The sequence below is a fragment of the Callithrix jacchus genome, chromosome 4 (assembly GCF_049354715.1).
Source record: "Callithrix jacchus isolate 240 chromosome 4, calJac240_pri, whole genome shotgun sequence".
Lineage (NCBI taxonomy): Eukaryota > Metazoa > Chordata > Mammalia > Primates > Cebidae > Callithrix > Callithrix jacchus.
In genome coordinates this window covers 75,240,995-75,261,196 of record NC_133505.1, presented here as the reverse complement: position 1 = coordinate 75,261,196, position 20,202 = coordinate 75,240,995, and the positions used below count along the sequence as shown (strand labels likewise).

General features: G+C 36.2%; 1 protein-coding gene across 9 annotated transcripts in view; it reads right to left on the bottom strand.

Moving 5' to 3' along the window:
- COL19A1 (collagen type XIX alpha 1 chain) overlaps positions 1 to 20,202 on the bottom strand; it is a 359,940-nt gene that overhangs the window by 44,680 nt on the left and 295,058 nt on the right. For all 9 annotated transcript variants that reach the window (XM_017971197.4, XM_017971198.4, XM_017971199.4 and 6 more), the window contains 10 exons: positions 17,923 to 18,027; positions 17,785 to 17,838; positions 17,379 to 17,432; positions 12,060 to 12,113; positions 10,620 to 10,673; positions 8,047 to 8,082; positions 5,969 to 6,019; positions 5,822 to 5,866; positions 5,364 to 5,390; positions 2,043 to 2,096 (listed from right to left, as the gene is read on the bottom strand). In XM_017971197.4, coding sequence (XP_017826686.3) covers positions 2,043 to 2,096; positions 5,364 to 5,390; positions 5,822 to 5,866; positions 5,969 to 6,019; positions 8,047 to 8,082; positions 10,620 to 10,673; positions 12,060 to 12,113; positions 17,379 to 17,432; positions 17,785 to 17,838; positions 17,923 to 18,027 — 534 coding nt within the window. The remainder of the gene's footprint in view (positions 1 to 2,042; positions 2,097 to 5,363; positions 5,391 to 5,821; positions 5,867 to 5,968; positions 6,020 to 8,046; positions 8,083 to 10,619; positions 10,674 to 12,059; positions 12,114 to 17,378; positions 17,433 to 17,784; positions 17,839 to 17,922; positions 18,028 to 20,202) is intronic.

The window sequence follows — 20,202 nt, the reverse complement described above, 5'->3', positions numbered from 1 at the left end:
TATCAATCTCTGCCCCCATACTCTATTTTCTCCCCTTTTACTGTAGATAAACTATCCTCTCTGAAGCCAAACCCTTCATTTATGCTCTAGGTCCCCTTCCCTCTAGGCTATTTAAAGACATTGGTGCAGCATTCTCTCCTCTCTCCAGCATATCATCCCTATCTTCCCCCTTTCTACTGGGTCATTCCTTTAGCATATAAGTAATCTAATATTTCTATCACCTTCAAAATATATCTTATAAAACCTTCACCCTACTTCCTCTAGCAGCCTCTGGCTTATTTATTTGCTATCCTTTGCAGCAAAACTCTGTGAGCATTATTTATACTGACTTGCTGTCTCTATTTTTTTCCTTGTTCTCTCTTAAATCCATTCAAGTACACAATTGCTCCTACAATAAAGTGAAACAATAATTTCTGTGGTCAAGGTCACCCATGACCTCCACATTGTGAAATCCAATGTTCAATACTTGACCATTCTGTTTGGCCCCATCCCCATTCTACTTGACCTATCTGCAGTATTTGAGACATGTGATCACCCATTTCCCTTTGATTCATTATTCTCTCTTGGACTGTAGGATACCAAGTTTTCCTGTTACGTCCCTGGTTACTTCTTAGTCTCCCTTGCTCCTTCCTCCTTTTCTTGCTGATCTCCTAATACTGGAGGGCCTTGGGACTCAATCCTTGACCCTTTTCTCTTTCTAAAAAGTCTACTGTCATTCCCTTGGTAATCTTATCTAGTCTCCTGGCTTTAAGACAACATCTCTATGCTTAGAACAGCCAAATTTATATCTCCACTTAGACTTCTTTTCCAAACTCCATACTTTTATATCATACTGCCTACTCAATACCTTCACTTTGCTGTCTTACAGATATCTCCAAGTTTGGTCTCATGTACAAAATTAAACTCCTGATAATTCCATCCTTTCAAAATAGGCCTTGCTCATCATAGCTGTCCTCATTTCAGATGACGTCCATCCTATTTTGCAAAGCGCTCAGGTCATAAAACTGAGGGTCATCTTTGACTCCTCTTTATTCTCTAATAATCCAATCAATCTGAAAATCTTATCAGTGTCACCTTCAAAATATATCTAGAATCCAGGCATTTTCACCATCTCCACTGTTTCTGCTCTGATCTGAGCCAACATCAATCGGCACCTGAATTACTGGCTATCTTCTACCTGGCTTCCTTACCTCCACCCTTGCACTCCCTCTGGCTGCAAGTTTCCTCATGCCACTACTCAGAAATCACGGATGGCTCTGCATTTTACACAGAGTGGAAAATAAAGGCCTTACAATGGCTGTTAAGCCTCTTTATTAGGGCTTCTCAAACTTCCTGTGGTGAAAGAGCAATCTCTTATTTCTGTTCTAATATATAATGAACAAAGATAATTCTACTGTCACATGGTTGCTAGACAATTTTAGACAAATGATTTGACATGTTTTTAGGTGCTTACTTTCAGTCTCTGTACTAACATTGCCACAGAACCCATAACAAAGGGTCTGTAGACTGGCACTGGTTCTCCACTGGCTATACATTGAGCAGCACTGCTCTATATGACAAGGACACTTTTCACCTCTACCCCCACCTCTCTGACCTCATCTTCTATGACTATCCCCTCACTCCCTCCCCTGGTCTCTTTGGATGCATCAGGAAATCATCAGTCTCAGGGTCTTTAAAGCTGCAGCTTCCTCTTCCTGGAACATTATTCCTCCAGACTGGAGGGGACTTGGGGCTCCCTCTCACCTCCTTCAGGTCTTTGCTCAGATATTACCTTCCTACCTCCTCAGCACTCCTGGTCCTCCTTAACCCACTCTACTTTTTCTTTCTTTCTAAAGTCCCAACAGTAAGAAGGATTTTAAAATGTTTATTATTTTAGTTTCCATATCCTTTTGCTGGAATATAAGTCCCATGAGTATGGAAATTTTTGTCTGTTTTGTTCCTTTATATATCCCTAAACCGAAAACAGTTTTTGGCACTTTAGGTGCTCGGTAAACAATTTTCAATGTTGAATAAATGAACACATTTCTAACTTCTGTGCTTACCTTTACACCTGGAAATCCTTCTAATCCTGGCAATCCCATTGCACCAGGCTCTCCCTGTTAAATGTGAACATAAAAAATGCAGGAGCAATAATCAAAAGGTTTTTAAGCATTGGTTTCCAAAGCAAAGATATTTTTTGCTTAACCTTCCCTCCCCAAACATTGATGTGTAATTTAGCAAGGAAATGATATGCTCTATTTTAAAGCAATGTATTATTGCATTTGGTGTTTGAAAATAGTTTGAGAATAAAAGCTATTCTCCAGAGAGGCATATTTTCTGATTAATCATTTTTATTCTGATTGAGAATCTAAGCAGAATGAATCCCTCTGCTCAGTGATAACTCCAATTTCAGAATGAAAGATGGGGCTTTAATAAAGTTTGCCAACTTGTGCTACCTGGTACTGCTAGATTTTCAGAGAATAAGAATAAACTGTTTCAGAGTAGATGAAGATGGAGCACTCAAAGCAGAGTTTATCATTTATAAATATTCTCTGCAGCTGGACAAGAAATGTGAATGCTTAAGAGGTTGACCCCAGGAACAATATCTCCAATAACTCTAAAAGTTATTGCTCAAGTTGATGAGTCACTGAAAGGGGGCAGGTTAGTGTTTTATATTTTTAAAAAATCTTTGCATTTTCTAGTGTATGGTCCCAGGCTAGCTGGAGCCTGTAGGTCCTCGAGGAACAAATTGGGAAAAGCTGTGGTGAAGGAAGTTGCTAACTTTGAACAAAAAAAAAGCTTTAGGGAAGGGGTGTCCAATATTTTGGTTTCCCTGGGCCACATTGGAAGAAAAAGAATTGTCTTCCAATAAAATACATCACCACTAACAATAGCTGATAAGCTAAAAAAAAATCACAAAAAATCTCCTAATGTTTTCAGAAAGTTTACAAATTTGTGTTTTGCCATATTCAGAGCTGTCCTGGGCTGCATGTGGTCCACGGGCCATGGGTTGGACAAGCTTGCATTAGGGCTTTCAGTTAAAAAAGAGATAAAGTAGTAAGTTGTTTGATGCCTTCTTGTTAATAAATTAATGTTCACTGCAAATATTTTCTTAGGACACTGGATGCTTTAGACATAATCACAAAGAAACAGGAGCTTTCAAATTGTATTCTCTGTACATGTATTTTTGCATACATAATTCCAATCTGCTTCAAAAATATTATCAAGGATATAACTTCATTATTATTTATAACATTGCCCTTTTTACAGAATACTTAATGAGAGAGCATATGACATGATATGCTTTGTATGCTTCAGAAATCTTTTAAAATGCCCCCTAATTTGTAACTTGACAATTGATTAAAAAAAAAGTTTAGATTCTGTTCTGCAAAAAGTTCTGTAGAAGAGGCTATAGGTTGCTGACAAAGGAAATACACTTTTTGATTCTCTTTGTTTACATTCTCAACAGTCCTTAGGATAGAGAAGGTGCTTAATCAATCAATATTTGTTTGAAAGTAGCTAATAATTAAATATTTAATTAAAGATCACTTATAAACTGAATACCAAAGGAACAAAATGGACCACCTCAGAAGATAGTAAATTCAATTAAGGGTAATATTCCTCTAGAAAGGTTTATAGAGAAGATTAGAAATAGTGGGGCAGATTATTGTCATGGGATTTGAAGAACGTTGGAAGAGTAAATTTCCCACTTCAAAAAGACTTCTCAAGTTTTTGCTCTGTGAGCTACAATTCTATCATTCCTGGATTAGTTCTATGGCATGAAGTATTATTTTTCCCTACAGGGCAGCTGGTGGGAGATGATGAAAGTTGCATGATGGTGCTGACACAGAACCCAAAAGAGTAACTTCAAAGTTTTATCTAGGATGAGCCTGAATGTGTACACTAAATGTGTTTTTAAGTTCATGACTGCATTTTTCTGTTTTTGTGCTTCACTCAATTCATATCTCTAAAATCAAGGAACACCCTTCAATCTGTGTTTATACTTTATCTTTTGTTGCAGCTAAGAAATTTGAAGACTAATCTCTTCAAATTCTACTCAAATAGGTCTACTTTTTTGTCACTGCCACTTTCCAATGCCATTAAATTATAATTTTTCCTTTATTATAATACTTAAAAAGTTATTTCCTTAATCTGAAGTTATTAAAGCAAGAACTTCAAAGAGAGTTCCAAAAAAGTCAGTAAGAAACTTAGATGCTCTTAAATGATTCAGAGAAGCTGTTTTCTGTGCATGAATATGAGAGGGAAAAACCAGGAGGAAATTTTTATCAACAGGATGTAAGAAAATTAAAATTAGAATGCAGCTTACGTAGCACAAATAATAAAATAAAGGAAACTCTGAATTAAAATGGGGTTCAGAATATGATCCTTACTAGTTAAAATAATGCTTTCAAGGACCATAATTTGGCTTTTATTATATATTGCCCAATAACAAAAACAAACAGTTCTTTAAATGCATCTCTTTAAAATATGTTTTTAGACATAAAAACATTACTTGATATGGCTTGTCCCTTTGCTGGTTTAAAATGTATTCACTGAGTTTTAACAAACTGTACTATAATGAAAGGGCTTTACATTTTTTTTCACATGACAATGGAATGTAGTTTAAAAATTTATTTCAGCTTTAGGTATATTTGAGTTTCAAGTATATCCCCAAAGGTTAAAAGATATACAAATGAAACATGAAGGATGGAACATATGCTTGAAAAGGACATGACAGAAAAAAATGCCCAGCAATAAAGGGCATCTAATTGAATTTGGCAGAACTTTTACAGTGAGGCTCCATGGTTGAGAAAGATGCTGAGAACAATTATTGTCCTTCAGGCGGCTGGAGGACATGATCTCCTTCTGTGCTGAGTGTAACCACCTGATACATTCCTCCTAATAAGCAGGTTTATGACAAAATACATCTCCTGCAGAATAATTGCCTTAGATGTTTAAAGCAAATAAACAGCTCCTTCCTATTTTTGTTGGGGAGATGGCAGATATATTAAGGGATTTCTTTCCAGTAAGTATTTCTTTTCCACAATCTACTTAAAATTGAATCAATCATCAGAAGAGGGCTATTAGAAGAAAGTGTCCCATTTATTAGAGCTTTATATGTGCCTTCCTCCATCACAAGATGATTTTAAAAACACACTGATGGAAAGAGACGAACCTCAAGGGCAGTGAGAACATCAGAACTAATGCATCTTAGAAACAGAGAACACATTGCTGGCATTCCTTTTGTGGCCTGCTTGTCACCTCCAACATGTTAACTGATGAACACCTAAGAAGGCAGGCCATTTTGCCTGATGCCTTTCTTTCAAACTTTAACAAAGAACAATATTCTAAATGACACAAAACATGGGAACATTCATTCATACCACTGGGCCAGGATCGCCTTTTGGGCCCTGTAAGAGAAACATGGAAAGTCATTTTTCAAATAATGACCAAAGCAAAGTTACAGAATAAGAAACACCGTTGTCCAATTTGCTTGAATACACGTAAAAATATTAGCAAGTTTTACTTTAATTACAGTTTGAATTTGAAGAATAAGATGAATAAATATAACTTGATGGAAATTTCATAAAAGTGATTGCTTGGACATTGATTTAGTTTTTTGAAAAAAATAACAGCACTATGAAAAGTGCTATTTTCCATTATTTTGGCTGCATACATTTGCTCAATTTTTAAAAAATTGGTTATACTTATTTCCTTCTGCTGTACAATTTGGCTTCATTTGCAACATGCATTTTTCAGTGAGCTTAGGGGTTTTTTATTGTTTATTTTTCATTGTGATTGCTCAGCTAAAGTGTGTTTGGTGATAAACAACTGTACTTACAGGAGGACCAGGTGGCCCTGGGTAACTGGGAACATTCACACCTCCCTTCAAAAGAAAATGAAAAGAAAAGAAAAAGAGAACGATGAGAAGAATTTACAGCAGTCTACAACTGGAAAATGATTTTAAGTAATTACAAATATAACATACCTGAATTTTATATAAACTGCTCATGCCATTTCCTTCATTGAATGGAATACCCTTAGGAAAGAAGTAAGATACAGAATTATTCTTGTCAGTTAATACTTTGCACCTCTACATTTTATCATTTTACCAAATGAGACTATTCCTATTCTGTTTTTTATTTTTATATTTTTTTCTATTTTAGAAAGGGAGTTTAATACTTTAAGTAAAATAATACAATGTTTCCATTTTTAGCTTTTCCAAAAGAAATGCAGGGAAAGAAATGAAAAGGAAGTGTGAGCTACACCTGGAACACACAAGACACGTTAAGTTGGGGTTTGATTAATGTTCAGATTTGACAGATGAGACACTAACGCATTTGGAGGAAAATATTTGCTCATTAAAATTCAGTTTCTGAATTGCCAATTTGTACTAACTGTTTACAGCTTGCTGACCTGCAGGCTATCATGCTGTAGTGCCGATGAAGATGTGAATAGGGAACAATTTGGCTACTGAAAAGTAATTTTTTTCCACAGTCTCTTCATACCAAATAGAAAATTAAGGTAAATGGGGAGATGATGTTATCCACAAACCTGTGTGGATGTTTCTACAAAAATAGATTCTTTAGGACAAAGGAGAATAAGAACATCTTGAAAAAAGTTGACATGTCCTAGAGTAACCAACACTTAAAGGAAAAGTTATTCTATGGTTTAAAAAAATCATACATTTTAGCATTTAGAAAAAATTTGCATATGAAAATTTTAGTTGGGATCTTTTGTCTTTCTTTTTAAACATTTCTACAGAATCAATAATCAAATCTGCCTTTTCTTTTCTGCAATTCTCCCATGTCAGTTGCAGAGTTGAAGTCACTGTTTTATTGTTTCTGTATGATGGTGGCCAGTGGTGTTCTGTGAACACAATTTGGATGCATCTTCAAAACACTAGTAATGGAAGAAAAATGCTCCATCCATTTATTACTTCATTATTTCACTCATTCATCTGACAGTGACTGAATGTCTACTATATTTTAGTGTGCTACATCCTGGAGCGACAAAAGATATTTCCATCTGAGATTTCCAAAGGAGGTTTCCCAGAGAAGACAACATTTAATCTGTGTTTTGAAGAATGGATGGTTTTGGAGAATTGAGAGGGAAGACAAAGATATCTTAAGTGCATTATAAAATTATAGGTTTCTTTCATGAACTCATGTTATATTTGCTGTTCTGCCTACTGGGGAAGGAGTGAATTTTAGGATTTGAACCTAAATACTTTCTGTCCTGCTTTCTTGTCAAAGGAAAAGGGCAGTAACAAATGAACAGATTTAAAAAACAAGTTTAGGAAATAGAGTGCTAATCTCTTCATTTACGTGTACAAAGCATGCAACTGCATGCAGACTGATAATAATCCTCATTGTCTCTAGAAAGTCACAGTCCATTCTGCCTTTTCTCTGGTGAGTTTGGCTCACCAGAGAGGTGGGGTGGAAAAGGGTGTTTGGCGTGAACCTGAGCTTTGTTCGGCTGCGATTCGAGTGTGGCCCCACATGAGGGCAGACTTGCCACGGAAAGAGGCTCCTCTCCTCTCCAGTTTCCCTGATCGAGTGAGCATCTGTCTCAGTCACAGTAATAAAAACACCGATGGCTCTTGTAGTTTTTGTTCACTAGGCGCTACATAAATATAGAGTTTCCTTGCATCTCAGACATCATGAATGGGAATGAACACATATAGCATAATATCAGATTTTCTACCAACTCACATCAGCGGAAAGGAACTATGTTTTCTGGCCCTTCTCTTTTCTGTGAATGAAGCACGCTGAGGTTAAATGATTTTCCCAGGGGCCCCGAGGCAGGAAGTGGAGAGTCGGAGCACAAACCCAGGTTCCTAAATCCAAGATGGGGAGACCCTCAGTATGCAAATCTGAGTATTGCACATTGCGGCTGGGCCAAAGGGGGAACAAATCAGGTCTCTTTAGCTTACATTGACTATCATTTATATTTATACACAAAATTCGGAAGACTTTTATCTTTGAAAACATCTAAATGTAGTCTTACTTCTGAGTTATAAAAAATCTTAAGCAAACACATGAATTTTAAGTCTAGAACACTCACAGGTGGTCCAGGTTTCCCAGGGGGTCCCTCGCTGCCCTGCAAAGGATATATAGACCAATATCAGCGGTGGAGACATTTCTGCCCCAGGTTTACAACTATCTTCTGAAATTTATCAGAGAGCTATCTTCCGAAATCAGTATGACTTGCCATGTTGTTTCAGCCCTGCAGTTTTACTCAGCTTGGCTCTCTCATTCATCTTGGCTTGGCTCTATCCTTTACCCACTGCAGGAAAGGTAAATGCCTTTCCCATACCCATTCGGATTTTCACTGTGTCAGCTCTAGAAATGAAGCTTATTTTCAGATGGAGCCAGACAACACAGGTGATCATGTCCTGGACTTCCAGTGCTGCTGAGGAAACTCTCCCCATGTGGAACTCTTCTACAAGCAGGCAGTGGGCTCTGGGATTGTGACTCTGAGTCAGCCCTCACTTTGAGCCTCATTTCTACCACCTTCATTTTTGGGACCCAGAGGGGACACCCACATAATTTGACCAAAGTAAAAAATCATAACCTGTGTTGTTGTGTCTGCAGGAGGAGAAACTTCATCTTCTATTTCCTAAATTAATATCTGACTTACACCCAAGTCAGACACATATCCCTGAACAGAAGTAACTGTGGTATAGCACTATTTAAAGCAAATGGTCTGTACAATTTAAACAGTCTTAGTCCTACAGGAGAAGCAGACTGAAAATGAATTTGTGAAAATGAATTCAAGTTGAAAGTTGAAAAAATGTATTTCGCTTTTATTTTTACAAACCATAGATGTTTATTGGTCCATAATAAGCAGAGCTAATGAAGTCCCTCTGGTGTCTTACAGCAGTTCTTCCTATAACTCTGCTTTTCTCTTAAAATAATAGCCTCATAAAATCTTTTAAGTCTGTCTATATCAGGGGAAATGGCAAGATATGGTTAATTAAAAAAGAATTCAGATAGAGTAAAATTTCTACTCACAATGTCCAAGAATTTTGAGGGATTTTAGTCCATTTCAATAAATGTAATGAAGGACTTCATTTCAATACCCTCCCACTTTTTAGTAACAAAAGAAAGTATCATAAAATCTTTTGTTTTAATGTTTATCAATAAAAATAAACTGTAAAGTTTTTCTTGCAATGCTTCTGCCTGAGAATATGTGACAAGAAACGTATTGTATCTTTTCCCAGACTGCTTTGATGGTGGCTAACTCTCTAAGACATGTCATATTCTGCTGACAACTGGCAGTGTCCGTCAAAGAATGATGTCATAGTTCTCATGAGTCAACAAATCAGGAAAAATATGTGCCTACTGACCTTTTTTTCCCAGGCACAATTAAAAGTCATATCTTCACTCTCATTTGTGCCCCAAAGCTCATCTCAGTGTGGAATTCCCATTAACTTCAAAGGCAAGTCTATGAGTTATTTCCATAGAGAACAGAGAAAAAAGGCTAGGGGTGGGGCAAGCTCCTTGGGATAAAATCAGAAAAAAATGTGTGGAGACTATCTAGAATAAAGGCATGGTTTTCTTTAAAATGTGTTGGGATTCATTTGCTCCTTGATGTCATTATGTTCCATGTTGGTCAAGGAACTTGTGTCCTGATGAGTGGGTGGAAGCTGCTTGAGTGGCACATGTGGACTCTTGATTCTTATTTCCCTAATCTGAATAGCTAGGCTTATTTCACTTATTTTCTGGCTCTGCCTGGACTAGGGCAATAGGGCCAGTTTAGATCCTAAAGAGGGTAAACATGTGAAGCTGGTGGTGTCCTCTCTGAGACTCTTCTATTGCTGTTCCTCCTTTCTGACCACAGCAACCCATCTGTCCAGTAACTGATCTCCCAGGAAATAAGCTACCCTGGTTCTTCAGTGAATTTTCCCCATGACTGTCCAGGAACAGAACTTCTAGACTGCTTGGCAAGCTCTTTAGTTACTGGAATCTTGGTCCTGAGAGCTAGCCTGCTGTCTGGAGCTTTTGGTGGGGTCTTTGGGCGGTTATTAGGTGATGAGGGTGGAGCCTTCATGAAAAGGATTAGTGCCCTTATAAAGGAGGCCCAAGGGAGCTTGGTCACCCTTCTACTATGTGAGGACACAGCTAGTAGGTGCCATCTATGAACAAGAAAGCAGACTATCAGACACTGATTCTGCCAGCACCTTAATCTTGGACTTCCCACACTCCAGAACTGTGAGAAATATGCATAAATATTTGTTGTTTATAGGCCACTCCAACTACGGTATTTTGTCATAGAAAACTGATAGCTCCTGTGGGTGTAGCTCCCTGGTACACACTGCATTACTTGCATCCTTTCAGGAGGCTCCCCCGACCCCATCCTTCCACATAGATGGTTGCCCAGGAACCTGAATCCAGCCTCGACTTTTGTTATATGGCACCAATGTTCTATTTATCCTTTTTCCTAGGAAAATATCTCCTGTGTTTAGAACAACCTTTGGACCTTGTTCTTCTAAGTTCACTACAAAAATAGCTATTCCCTGCCATCATTTCTGCTTTCAGGCTTTGCTTGATTTTATGGCTCTCTCTGTGAAGAGTCTCATCCTGCTCCCACCCCAAGCCCCAGTTTGGATGGTAAGTGAGGCTTTTCCTTTGTACCTTTTCACCTTTTGCTCCTGTGGGACCAGGATGTCCAGTTCTTCCCAATAAGCCCTGTAAAACACAAAACTAAGTTTGTTACAGAAACAACAATTAAATGGCCAAAGGGTATTGGAAGTTGGTTACTAAAACTTAAACATTTTGAAGGTCATTTGATCCTAATTAAATAAGCCCTAAAAGCTTGTATTTCTTCTGGCCGATACAGCAGCTGTATCCTGCTGATACGCCCTTGGAAGGGTAAAATTTGTATTTGTGGTAGCTTTTTTACCTTGGTCAACCACATTTAAGGACCTTAATTGGAACCTTTGATACATTTAAGAATCTAATCTTGCTTGCTGTTTAAATGGCAATTTACATAACATTATGCCTTCCTAAATGAGCTATAGTTTTGGTAAGGATCACCATTTTAAATACTTCAAGACAGCAGAATTAACAGTGTGCATATTGAGTTATGTGATCTGCATTTTACCACTGAAAATAAAATTTAATTTTAATCCTTGGGGAACAGAGTCAGCTATAATTTTCATGATTTCTTTCACAACTCTTTTACATTGCTTTTAATTTTAGGGTACAATTTAAAGCCAGGTTTGTTCTATATAACTGTGGTGAAAGCATACATGACACAATTTTAATTATAGCAAATCCGTATTTCAAAACATTAAAAAATATAATTTCATTTTTATTGGTGTAGTAAAGACTCTATCAGCATAGGAACTCTAAGAAAAAATGAGGTAGAGAAATTGAAGCATGTGTTTGTTGCCAGAGTTAGCAAATAAAAACACAATATTTGGGATGAGCTTATACTAAACAATTATTTGTTTATCGGAAATTCAAATTTAACTGCATGCACTGTATTTTATCTGGCAACTCTAGAATTAAACTCTGTTTGAATGAGAGATTGGGTATGGCAAAAGGAAAAGAGATTCTGTTCTAGGAAAACAAGACAGTGAAAGACACAAAGGCCTTGATGGTGTGTTTGAGGGGCAGTAAAAGTCTCGACTAAAACAGAGGTATTTTAATTTGTACATAGGAATAAAAATAAATTAAATCTGATAATCCTTAGCACACTTTTTTTCCTTTAGAAAATAAATTCTCAGTTTGTGGTGCCATTTGACTATCTCTTCTCAAGATTAGTGCCAAAAAATTATATATAAAAAATAGAATTCTCTTTTATATGCGATTTCTATTTCAAACAGACTAGCTTAATAACAGACTGCTTTCCGGTTTGGTGGAATTTTGCTGCAAGTACCCAGGATACTGAGCAGCGTTAAGTAATACTAAATGAAAATCTGAGAGCTTGGATGAGGGTACTTGTCTAGGCAATAGCTGGACAATCTACATAGAGGCACAGAAAATGAAAGGCAATGAGGAAAATTAATTCACCTGTCATTGTCTCAGCAGATATGACCTGTGAGTAGAATTGTGTTAACAAATACTTACAGGGGGTCCAGTCAGGCCTGGAGCACCTGGAATGCCTGGAATTCCTTGAAGACCCTGGAAAAGATAGTTCCTACCATAAAATCTATCATTGGGAAGAAGGCATTTTAGTTAATCAAATACTTTGACCACTGAACATTAAACACATATTTGGCTAACTGAGAAACATAATGTATATCATATACAAATCAAATACCCTTTTTTTCCTAGTTTTTAAATTTCAAAAATATTAATTTTTCTTTAGGGGTGCAAGTGATTTTTGGTCATGTGGATAATTTGTAGAATGGTGAAGTCCTCAATTTTGGTGCACCCATCACCCAAGTAGTGTACACTGTACCCAACAGGTAGTTTTTCACCCTTCACCCCTCTTGTATCCTCACTGCTTTGGGGGCTCCAACATCCATTATATCACTCTGTATGCCTTTGTGTACTAATAGTTTAGCCCCCACTTATAAGTAAGAATATGTGCAAATACTCAGCTTTAAGGAGTAAGAAGAGTGAGCTAAAATGCCATGACATGGAATCTGAAGCAAACATAATTTAATCTGGTGATTCATAGAGAATTTCTGATTTTACAGAGCCATTCCGTCAGCAGTAGTATCTAAGAATCTTGTACTGGTAAAACATGGAAATACAAATTTTAGATTGGCAGAATGTCATCGAAGAAATATATGATTACACTGAAGCTTCATTCAGCTAGGGAAAAATGGAATATGTTTTATGATATAATATTTATTTTAGCTCATCAGTTTATTATAAGAAGAAATTTGGCTCATTGGTTAATTTAAACTTGGAACCCTTTAATGGCTTAAGCATAATAATGAATAGATTTCTCCTCCCTCCTCTCCTTAGATTTGTAGAATAGCACTAATTATACTGGATAGGATTTAAGATGCTGATACATTTATATATTAAGGAAGAACTGGCAAGATTAGCTCACTTAGGTAGTTTTGTTACTTTGATACATTTGCCAACAACAGAATATTGTTAAATAAGTAATATGAATATTCTGGTTTATCTTCAGATAGCATAAATCTTTTGCCTTTTTCAAGAAATATTTTGCAATTAGTAAAATTATGTTTTAGAAAAGTTAGATAACATGCAAAAATAAAAGTCACAAAACTTATAAGATTTGTAGCACAGGGTCTAAATTTTTAAACAATTGTAAATGTACTTCCTAAAAGATGGGAATGATACATACAGACTTTTATTATTTTACCACAACAAATAGATAAAAGTTTTATCAGAAACTTTTAAATTTCAAAAATATAAATTTTTAGTGCCAAAAAATTATAAATAAAAAATAGAATCCTCTTTTATATGCAATTACTATTTCAAACAGACTAGCTTAATCACAGACTGCTTTCTGGTCTGGCAGAATTTCATAGATAATATGATATACTTCATTTCATAGGTAACATGATATACACACTAAACATTATGTAACACTGCCAGTGGTGCCTGAAGCCATACCCTCTAATAAACACACAAATATTTCTGTGGCAAAACATGATACTCTAACAAAGTGGAATAGACAAGCTCCATGAGAGGCCAGATTGGGCTGCCAAAAAAAATTTGCTTGGGAAACAAAGCCAAATTTATGAAACATTTCCAGGGTTTTCTGAGGCTTTCATTTTGGAATTTATAGGTGAGGTGTTGTTAATATAATCTGGCTCTGTGTCGCTACCCAAATCTCATCTCAAACTGTAATCCCCACATGTAGAGGGAGGGAGGTGATTGGATTATGAGGGCAGTTTTCCCCAATCTCTTCTCATGATAGTGGGTAAGTTCTCAGAAGATCTGATGGTTTTATAAGTGTTTGGAAGTTCCTCTTTTGCTCTCTCTCTCCTGCTGCCTTGTGAAGGTGCTTGACTCCTCTTTACTTTCTGCCATGATTGTAAGTTTTCTGACGCCTTCCCAGACATGTAGAACTGTGAGTCAATTAAAGCTCTTTCTTTGTAAACTACCAGTCTCAGGAAAGTTCTTTATAGAAGTGTGAAAATGGACTAATACAGTTGTGGACTATGACATTATTACCAGAAGTCCTTCCTGGGTAGTGGGAAGAGGGGGAAATTTTATCTTTTAATGCTTTTTTGTTTTTTTCCAATTTTCTATAGTGAACTGAGATCACTTCTATAATGAAAAAATATTTTAAAGTACCCCTTTGTTATTTCAGATAACCCTGCGATATACATTAAGTTCTAGATTGAATGATTCCACTCTTTCAGGATTTGGTCTCCTTTACTGAATATTCCTTTTATATTGCCATACCATTCTTTGTCATAATACAATTCCTTTACCTTTTACTATTATGATATATGAATTTTCAAATATTTTGTAAATATTAGATTATGTGACCATGGAAATGTTACTGCATATTGATTATGAGCATTCTATAGGATTGTGAGCTGGATCAAGTTTCTTTGAATCAGTGGGATCAAGGTCTAAGTTCTTCCAGGTTTGTCTATTCAAAGCCAAATGGCATCATTTGTTACTTCAGGTTTATTCATGTGACATGATGTGAAGAAATGCTTAAAAATTTTATTCAAACATGTTAGAATTCCTCATGTCATAAGTCTTGGGCAAAATCTTGTGTGTGTTTGTGTTAAGGAATGTTGACATACTTTTTCTCCAAAATTATTTTATCTCATTGGCAGTACTGTGTATGTGTGTGTGTGTGTGTATGGACATGTGTGCATGTGCAGGCTGTACATATCGGTATGTGGTACTCATTCTTTTTATTCCCCTAAAATTAACTTTTATACAGGTTTATAATGCAAAGTAAAAAACATTTCCATTGGTAATGGCACTTCTAAATGACGGGCGATTATAACTGTTATACCAGAAATTATTTATCGAGATTATAACTGTTATACCAGAAATTCTTTATCTCAAAATACCCATATTTCCATAAAATTCTTTCTACATGTACATTCATTAAAAATATATATATATACATATATATATATGTATATATATATATTCCTTTTTTTGCTACTTTTAGTCTCAACGCTGAATCAGTCCAGAGATGCCGAGTGAGTTTTTAGGTAGTCTAATTTATAAGCTTGGGATTCATTAACCTTTGATGACCACATTAAACTTTAAAATAAACCTCAGTCCATAAATAAAAAATCATTCTCAGCAGTCTTTCTCTGAAAAAGCTGAAATTCTGTAGTAAAAGTAAAAGTTACTATGGATGCATAAAGGGCAATAAGATAATTTTAGAAGACAAGATGGTCATTAAAGAAGACAAATACATATTAAAGAGTAGGCCAGTTAATTTAACATATAGTGCCAAACTAAAATACAAATTAAAATTTATTGCAGAGATATTCGGAGATCACTGGAGCTATGTTCTTACCCTTCTCTGATATTTTGATTTTGCAAGTCCTAGCTCAGTTGATACCAAGAATATTTTCTGTTGCTATAATATCTGACTGATGATACTTTTCATGTCTAATTTATCAATTATTATCCTAAAATATTGTAGAAAGACTTGCATTTCAAGCCAGAAATCTATCAAAGGTTAGCATGTGTTCTATTAGCATCTTCCAAGTTGCTACCTTGAGCTGTGCAACAACATCTGTGAAAAATGTGGAAGAAAATGTTGCTTTTCTAAGAGTAATGAACAAGCAGACAACTCCTCCCTCTCATTTCCCAAACAGATTAAAGACATAATAATTATAAGGCTTAAAGAGATAGGGTATCTCTCTGTATCTTTTCCACTAAGAGTACAATAGACATTTGAGATTTCATAAGATTAGATCTTATGTTCATATTGTATGTTGAAATGGGATAGTTTATTGGTCAGTTGGAAATTCACATGTTTTTGGTCAAAGCTTTATTTACTTTGACAAATCAACAAATTGTAATTTCAAATAATATCTGAGACCAAATAGAAGACAAGATTATATTCATTATTTCCCATCTCTTAGAAAAGCTGCACTACCTTATTCCCTCTACAAGGCCTAAATGAGTCGATAGGTTACCTCAGATTTATTCATATTATTCATGTGATATGAAGAAACGATGGAAAATAATCTTCTGAACTAGCTGGAACTCCCCATGTAACAAGTATTGCGCAAAATTTGTGAACTGTGTTAAAGAATTTATGAGGGGTACCAAAGAAAAAGCCCATTAAAGTGTGGAGGAATATTAACAATGGATTTCAGTTCACCAAAAGAGCAAAGTACCCTGCAGAATCAGGGTACTTCTAGTAAATTTAACTTAGAGTCACTTATAAAAAACCTAATTCCAATTATTTCCTCATCTTTTTGTTACTACCTTCTCAATTGCCTTTAAAGCCTACTTTTGAGTGGAGGCAGTTAAAAGCTGTTGGACTATTAAAATCAGTTATTATGCTTGTACTTTAGTAAAACTTTCTGTTAAACATGAGGAAGGAAAACCACAATAGCTTATTTTGAAGATTATGTTTTATTTATGGATGAAAATAAAAATTGTAGGTATTGGTATTCAATTTTTAACTTTGGAAAAAATCAAACCTCAAAGTTTTCTAGAATACAAGCAATATTAATTAGAAACAATAATGCAGGATGATAACTAGCAATGTAAAATATAACTCCACCTAGAAAAATAGGTTTTTTTATACAGTTATGATTTTCCACAATAACATCAAGGTTAATATATGCCAGATGGCTTACTTACTTTCATTAAGAATTATTAGTTTCAAAACTGTTTAAACTAACAGCAATTCATCATTCTAATTGGTTTTTCTAAGAGTTAATGTGAATTATGTAGGAAAAAATGATGTCCTGAGCATCACCATGGCTTAGAGTAAAAAATTATACTATTATCTCAAAAGCACATTGGACTTGGAACCTTAAACCAGAGGGTGAGCAGCTGATGTAAACTAGAACAATAAGATTCTTCTGATAGTTTTTTTCTCCCAAGAATTTGAAAGCTGAGCAAAGACACAGACAATCCAAGGTCGCTGAAGCCGAATCATAGTTTAGGGGTACCCAGGGAGGCTCTGTTGGGTTCTTGAGCTGCCCTTACTTCTAGGCTGGTTGTCCAACTATTCCTTTAAATCTCTTAGTTACCCTGGGAGTCTTTTGAGTAAATTTTTCTTTCCCCCTTTCCCTTACTTTTGTTTTGAGAGAGCTGGAATTGCTATCTGCTAAATGAAAACAGAAAATTTGTAACTGACATAATTAACTTCATGCCTTAAAAGCTCTAAGTGGTCTCTGTTTTTATTGGTTCTAGCATTATATCTGAGCAATACAAAAATTAACATTTTTACTCTGTTGAGCTATGTAAAGAGAATCGATATTAGGACTATATAATCAGGAAAGAATCTGTTACCTCATCGCCTTTCTCCCCAGGTATCCCAGGGTAGCCCCGCTCTCCTTTGCTTCCCTAAAAAGACAATACATTCAGCTAGCACATGCAATCATTTTCTCTTATCTTTTGGAAATGAAAAAAAAATCTTTTATAAGAACACTTGGGGCATGTAATTTGGACAGGGTCAGGGAACAAATAAATGGCAACATTTGCAAGTGGCTTTTACCTCACTTTCTCTCTCTCTCTCTCTCTCTCTCTCTCTCGATATATATATATATATATATATATATATATATATATATATGTATACACACACACACACACACACACATATGTATTTTAAAAGTTGTATATTTTTAAATGGGGTTCCTTTTTTCACACTGAATTGAGGGTCCCACAGGGGAAAATGGAAGAGAGAATTCCTTACCTTTGGTCCCTCTCTGCCTGGGATTCCTGGAGGACCCCGTGGCCCTGTATCACCCTACAGGACAGAGTAAGAACAGAACTGAGTGGATGCACAACATGTAACCTACAGGGTTCCTAAACACTCAGCTAGGTTTCTTACCATCCGGGTCACGAAATCATACTTTCCAGGCTCACCAGTGCCTCCTCCTTCTCCTTTGTTGCTTTTCAGCCCTGGGACACTGGCTTGGCAGTTGCCACAGAAATTCTAATGAGTATAAAGATAAGGTTACTGAGAGAGTCATAATAGCCATCTATAAAAGTGAGGTTTTATGTGATGTGAAGTTTTTTTGGAACCTTTGTCAGAGATGAGTGATATAGCAATTGCTAGGTCACTCCGCTTTCAGAAACTTAATTTACCCCATTTAAAAACATTAATTTTTGTAAGGTAAAAACTCTTTACAAAGCTCATCAGTGATATCTGTTTATGATATTGATGAGCTTTCTATTTTAAAAACATGTCTTCAATGATACTTAAATAGAAAATTCCAAATAAATAACGAAAAGACACATAAGTCAAGAACAAAAACTGTGGTTCAATTGTTTAGCAGAACGTTTTAAAAGGGAGTGGTAATAAAGTTTAGAAAACCTAGCAAGATTTCAGAATTCATACAACCTATAACATAAATCATTTTAAAAACAACAAAAATTGTGAAGAAAGGATTTGTCCTTTTGGGAGCAAAATTAGTTCTCCAACTGCATACATTTTACCAATATTTTGTCAGTGGAGGCACTCAAGAGAAATAATTACTTGACTGACTTAGACTTGACTCCTAGGTCAAATCCAAGTGACAATAGGAAATCTAAGTGGAATTATCTTTCCATTGCCTTATCTGTAACCTTTAGCTAATTTGGGAAGGCTTGACTTCAAGTGTCTGAGCTCATAAGATAAACATAACTCTCATCACACAGCTAAAGAAAGAGTGTGTGAAAAGCTCTATATAGGCTTATTTTAAATAAATTGTTGGAATAAGAATATGACCAAGAAAGGAAGAGAATAAGGGCCACTGAGTGGGGGAGACAGTTAACAGTTGACAGAAGGTAGGACAACCTAAGTTTCTATTCTATCCTTTTCTTTAAAGGGAAGAATCTTTAAACATGAAAAGGAAGTGAAGCTTGCCATTGATAAGAAGCCGGCAAGAAAGCCTATGGCCATTCAAGTGCAATATTTTTGACCTAATAAATAGCAGTGTAAATCTGTTTTTCAAAAATAGGCTCCTTGGAACACTAATTCTGCATGATACTGAAAAGCTTCCAAGGTGTGAGGGTTAATATTGAGTGTCAACTTGACTGGATTAAAGGATGCAAAGTAGTGTTCCTGAGTGTATCTGTGAGGGTGTTGCCAAAGGAGATTAACATTTGAGTTGATGGACTGGGAGAGGCAGACCCACCCTCAATCTGGGTGGGTACAATCTAATCAGGTGCCAGTGAGGCTAGAATAAAGCAGGCAGAAGAAGGGGTTGACCTGCTGAGTCTCTGGCTTTCATCTTTCTCCCGCGCTGGATGCTTCCTGCCCTAAAACATAAGACTCTAAGTTCTTCAGCTTTGGACTCTTGGACTTACACTAGTGGTTTGCCAGGGGCTGTCAAGCCTTTGGCCACAGACTGAAGACTGCACTGTCAGCTTCCCCACTTTTGAGGTTTTGGGACTTGGACTGGTCCACTACTGGCTTCCTTGCTCTTCAACTTGCAGGCAGCCTATCATGTGACTTTACATTGTAATCACGTGAGTCAACTCTCCTTAATAAACTCCCTTTCAGCACTGTACTGGTACCAAAACAAAGATAAGATATACACCAATGGAATAGAACACAGGCCTTGGAGGCAACGCCACACATCTACAACCATCTGATCTTTCACAAACCTGACAAAAACAAGCAATGGGGCAATGATTCCCTGTATAATAAATGGTATTGGGAAAACTGGCCAGCCATGTGCTGAAAACAGAAACTGAACCCCTTCCTGACACCTTACACTAGAATTAACTCCAGATGGATTAAAGACTTAAACATAAGACCTAACACCATAAAAACCCTAGAAGAAAACCTAGGCAAAACCATTTAAGACATAGGCATAGGTGAGGACTTCATGACTAAAACATCCAAAGCATTGGCAACAAAAGCCAAAATAGATAAATGGGATCTAATTAAACTCCAGAGCTTCTGTACAGCAAAAGAAACAATCATTAGAGTAAATCAGCAACCAACAGAATGGGAAAAAGTTTTTGCAATCTACCCATCTGACAAAGGGCTAATATCCAGAATCTACAAAGAACTAAAACAGATTTACAAGAAAAAAACAAACAAGCCCATTCAAAAGTAGATGAAGGACATTAACAGACACTTTTCAAAAGAAGACATATGGCTGGGCGCGGTGGCTCATGC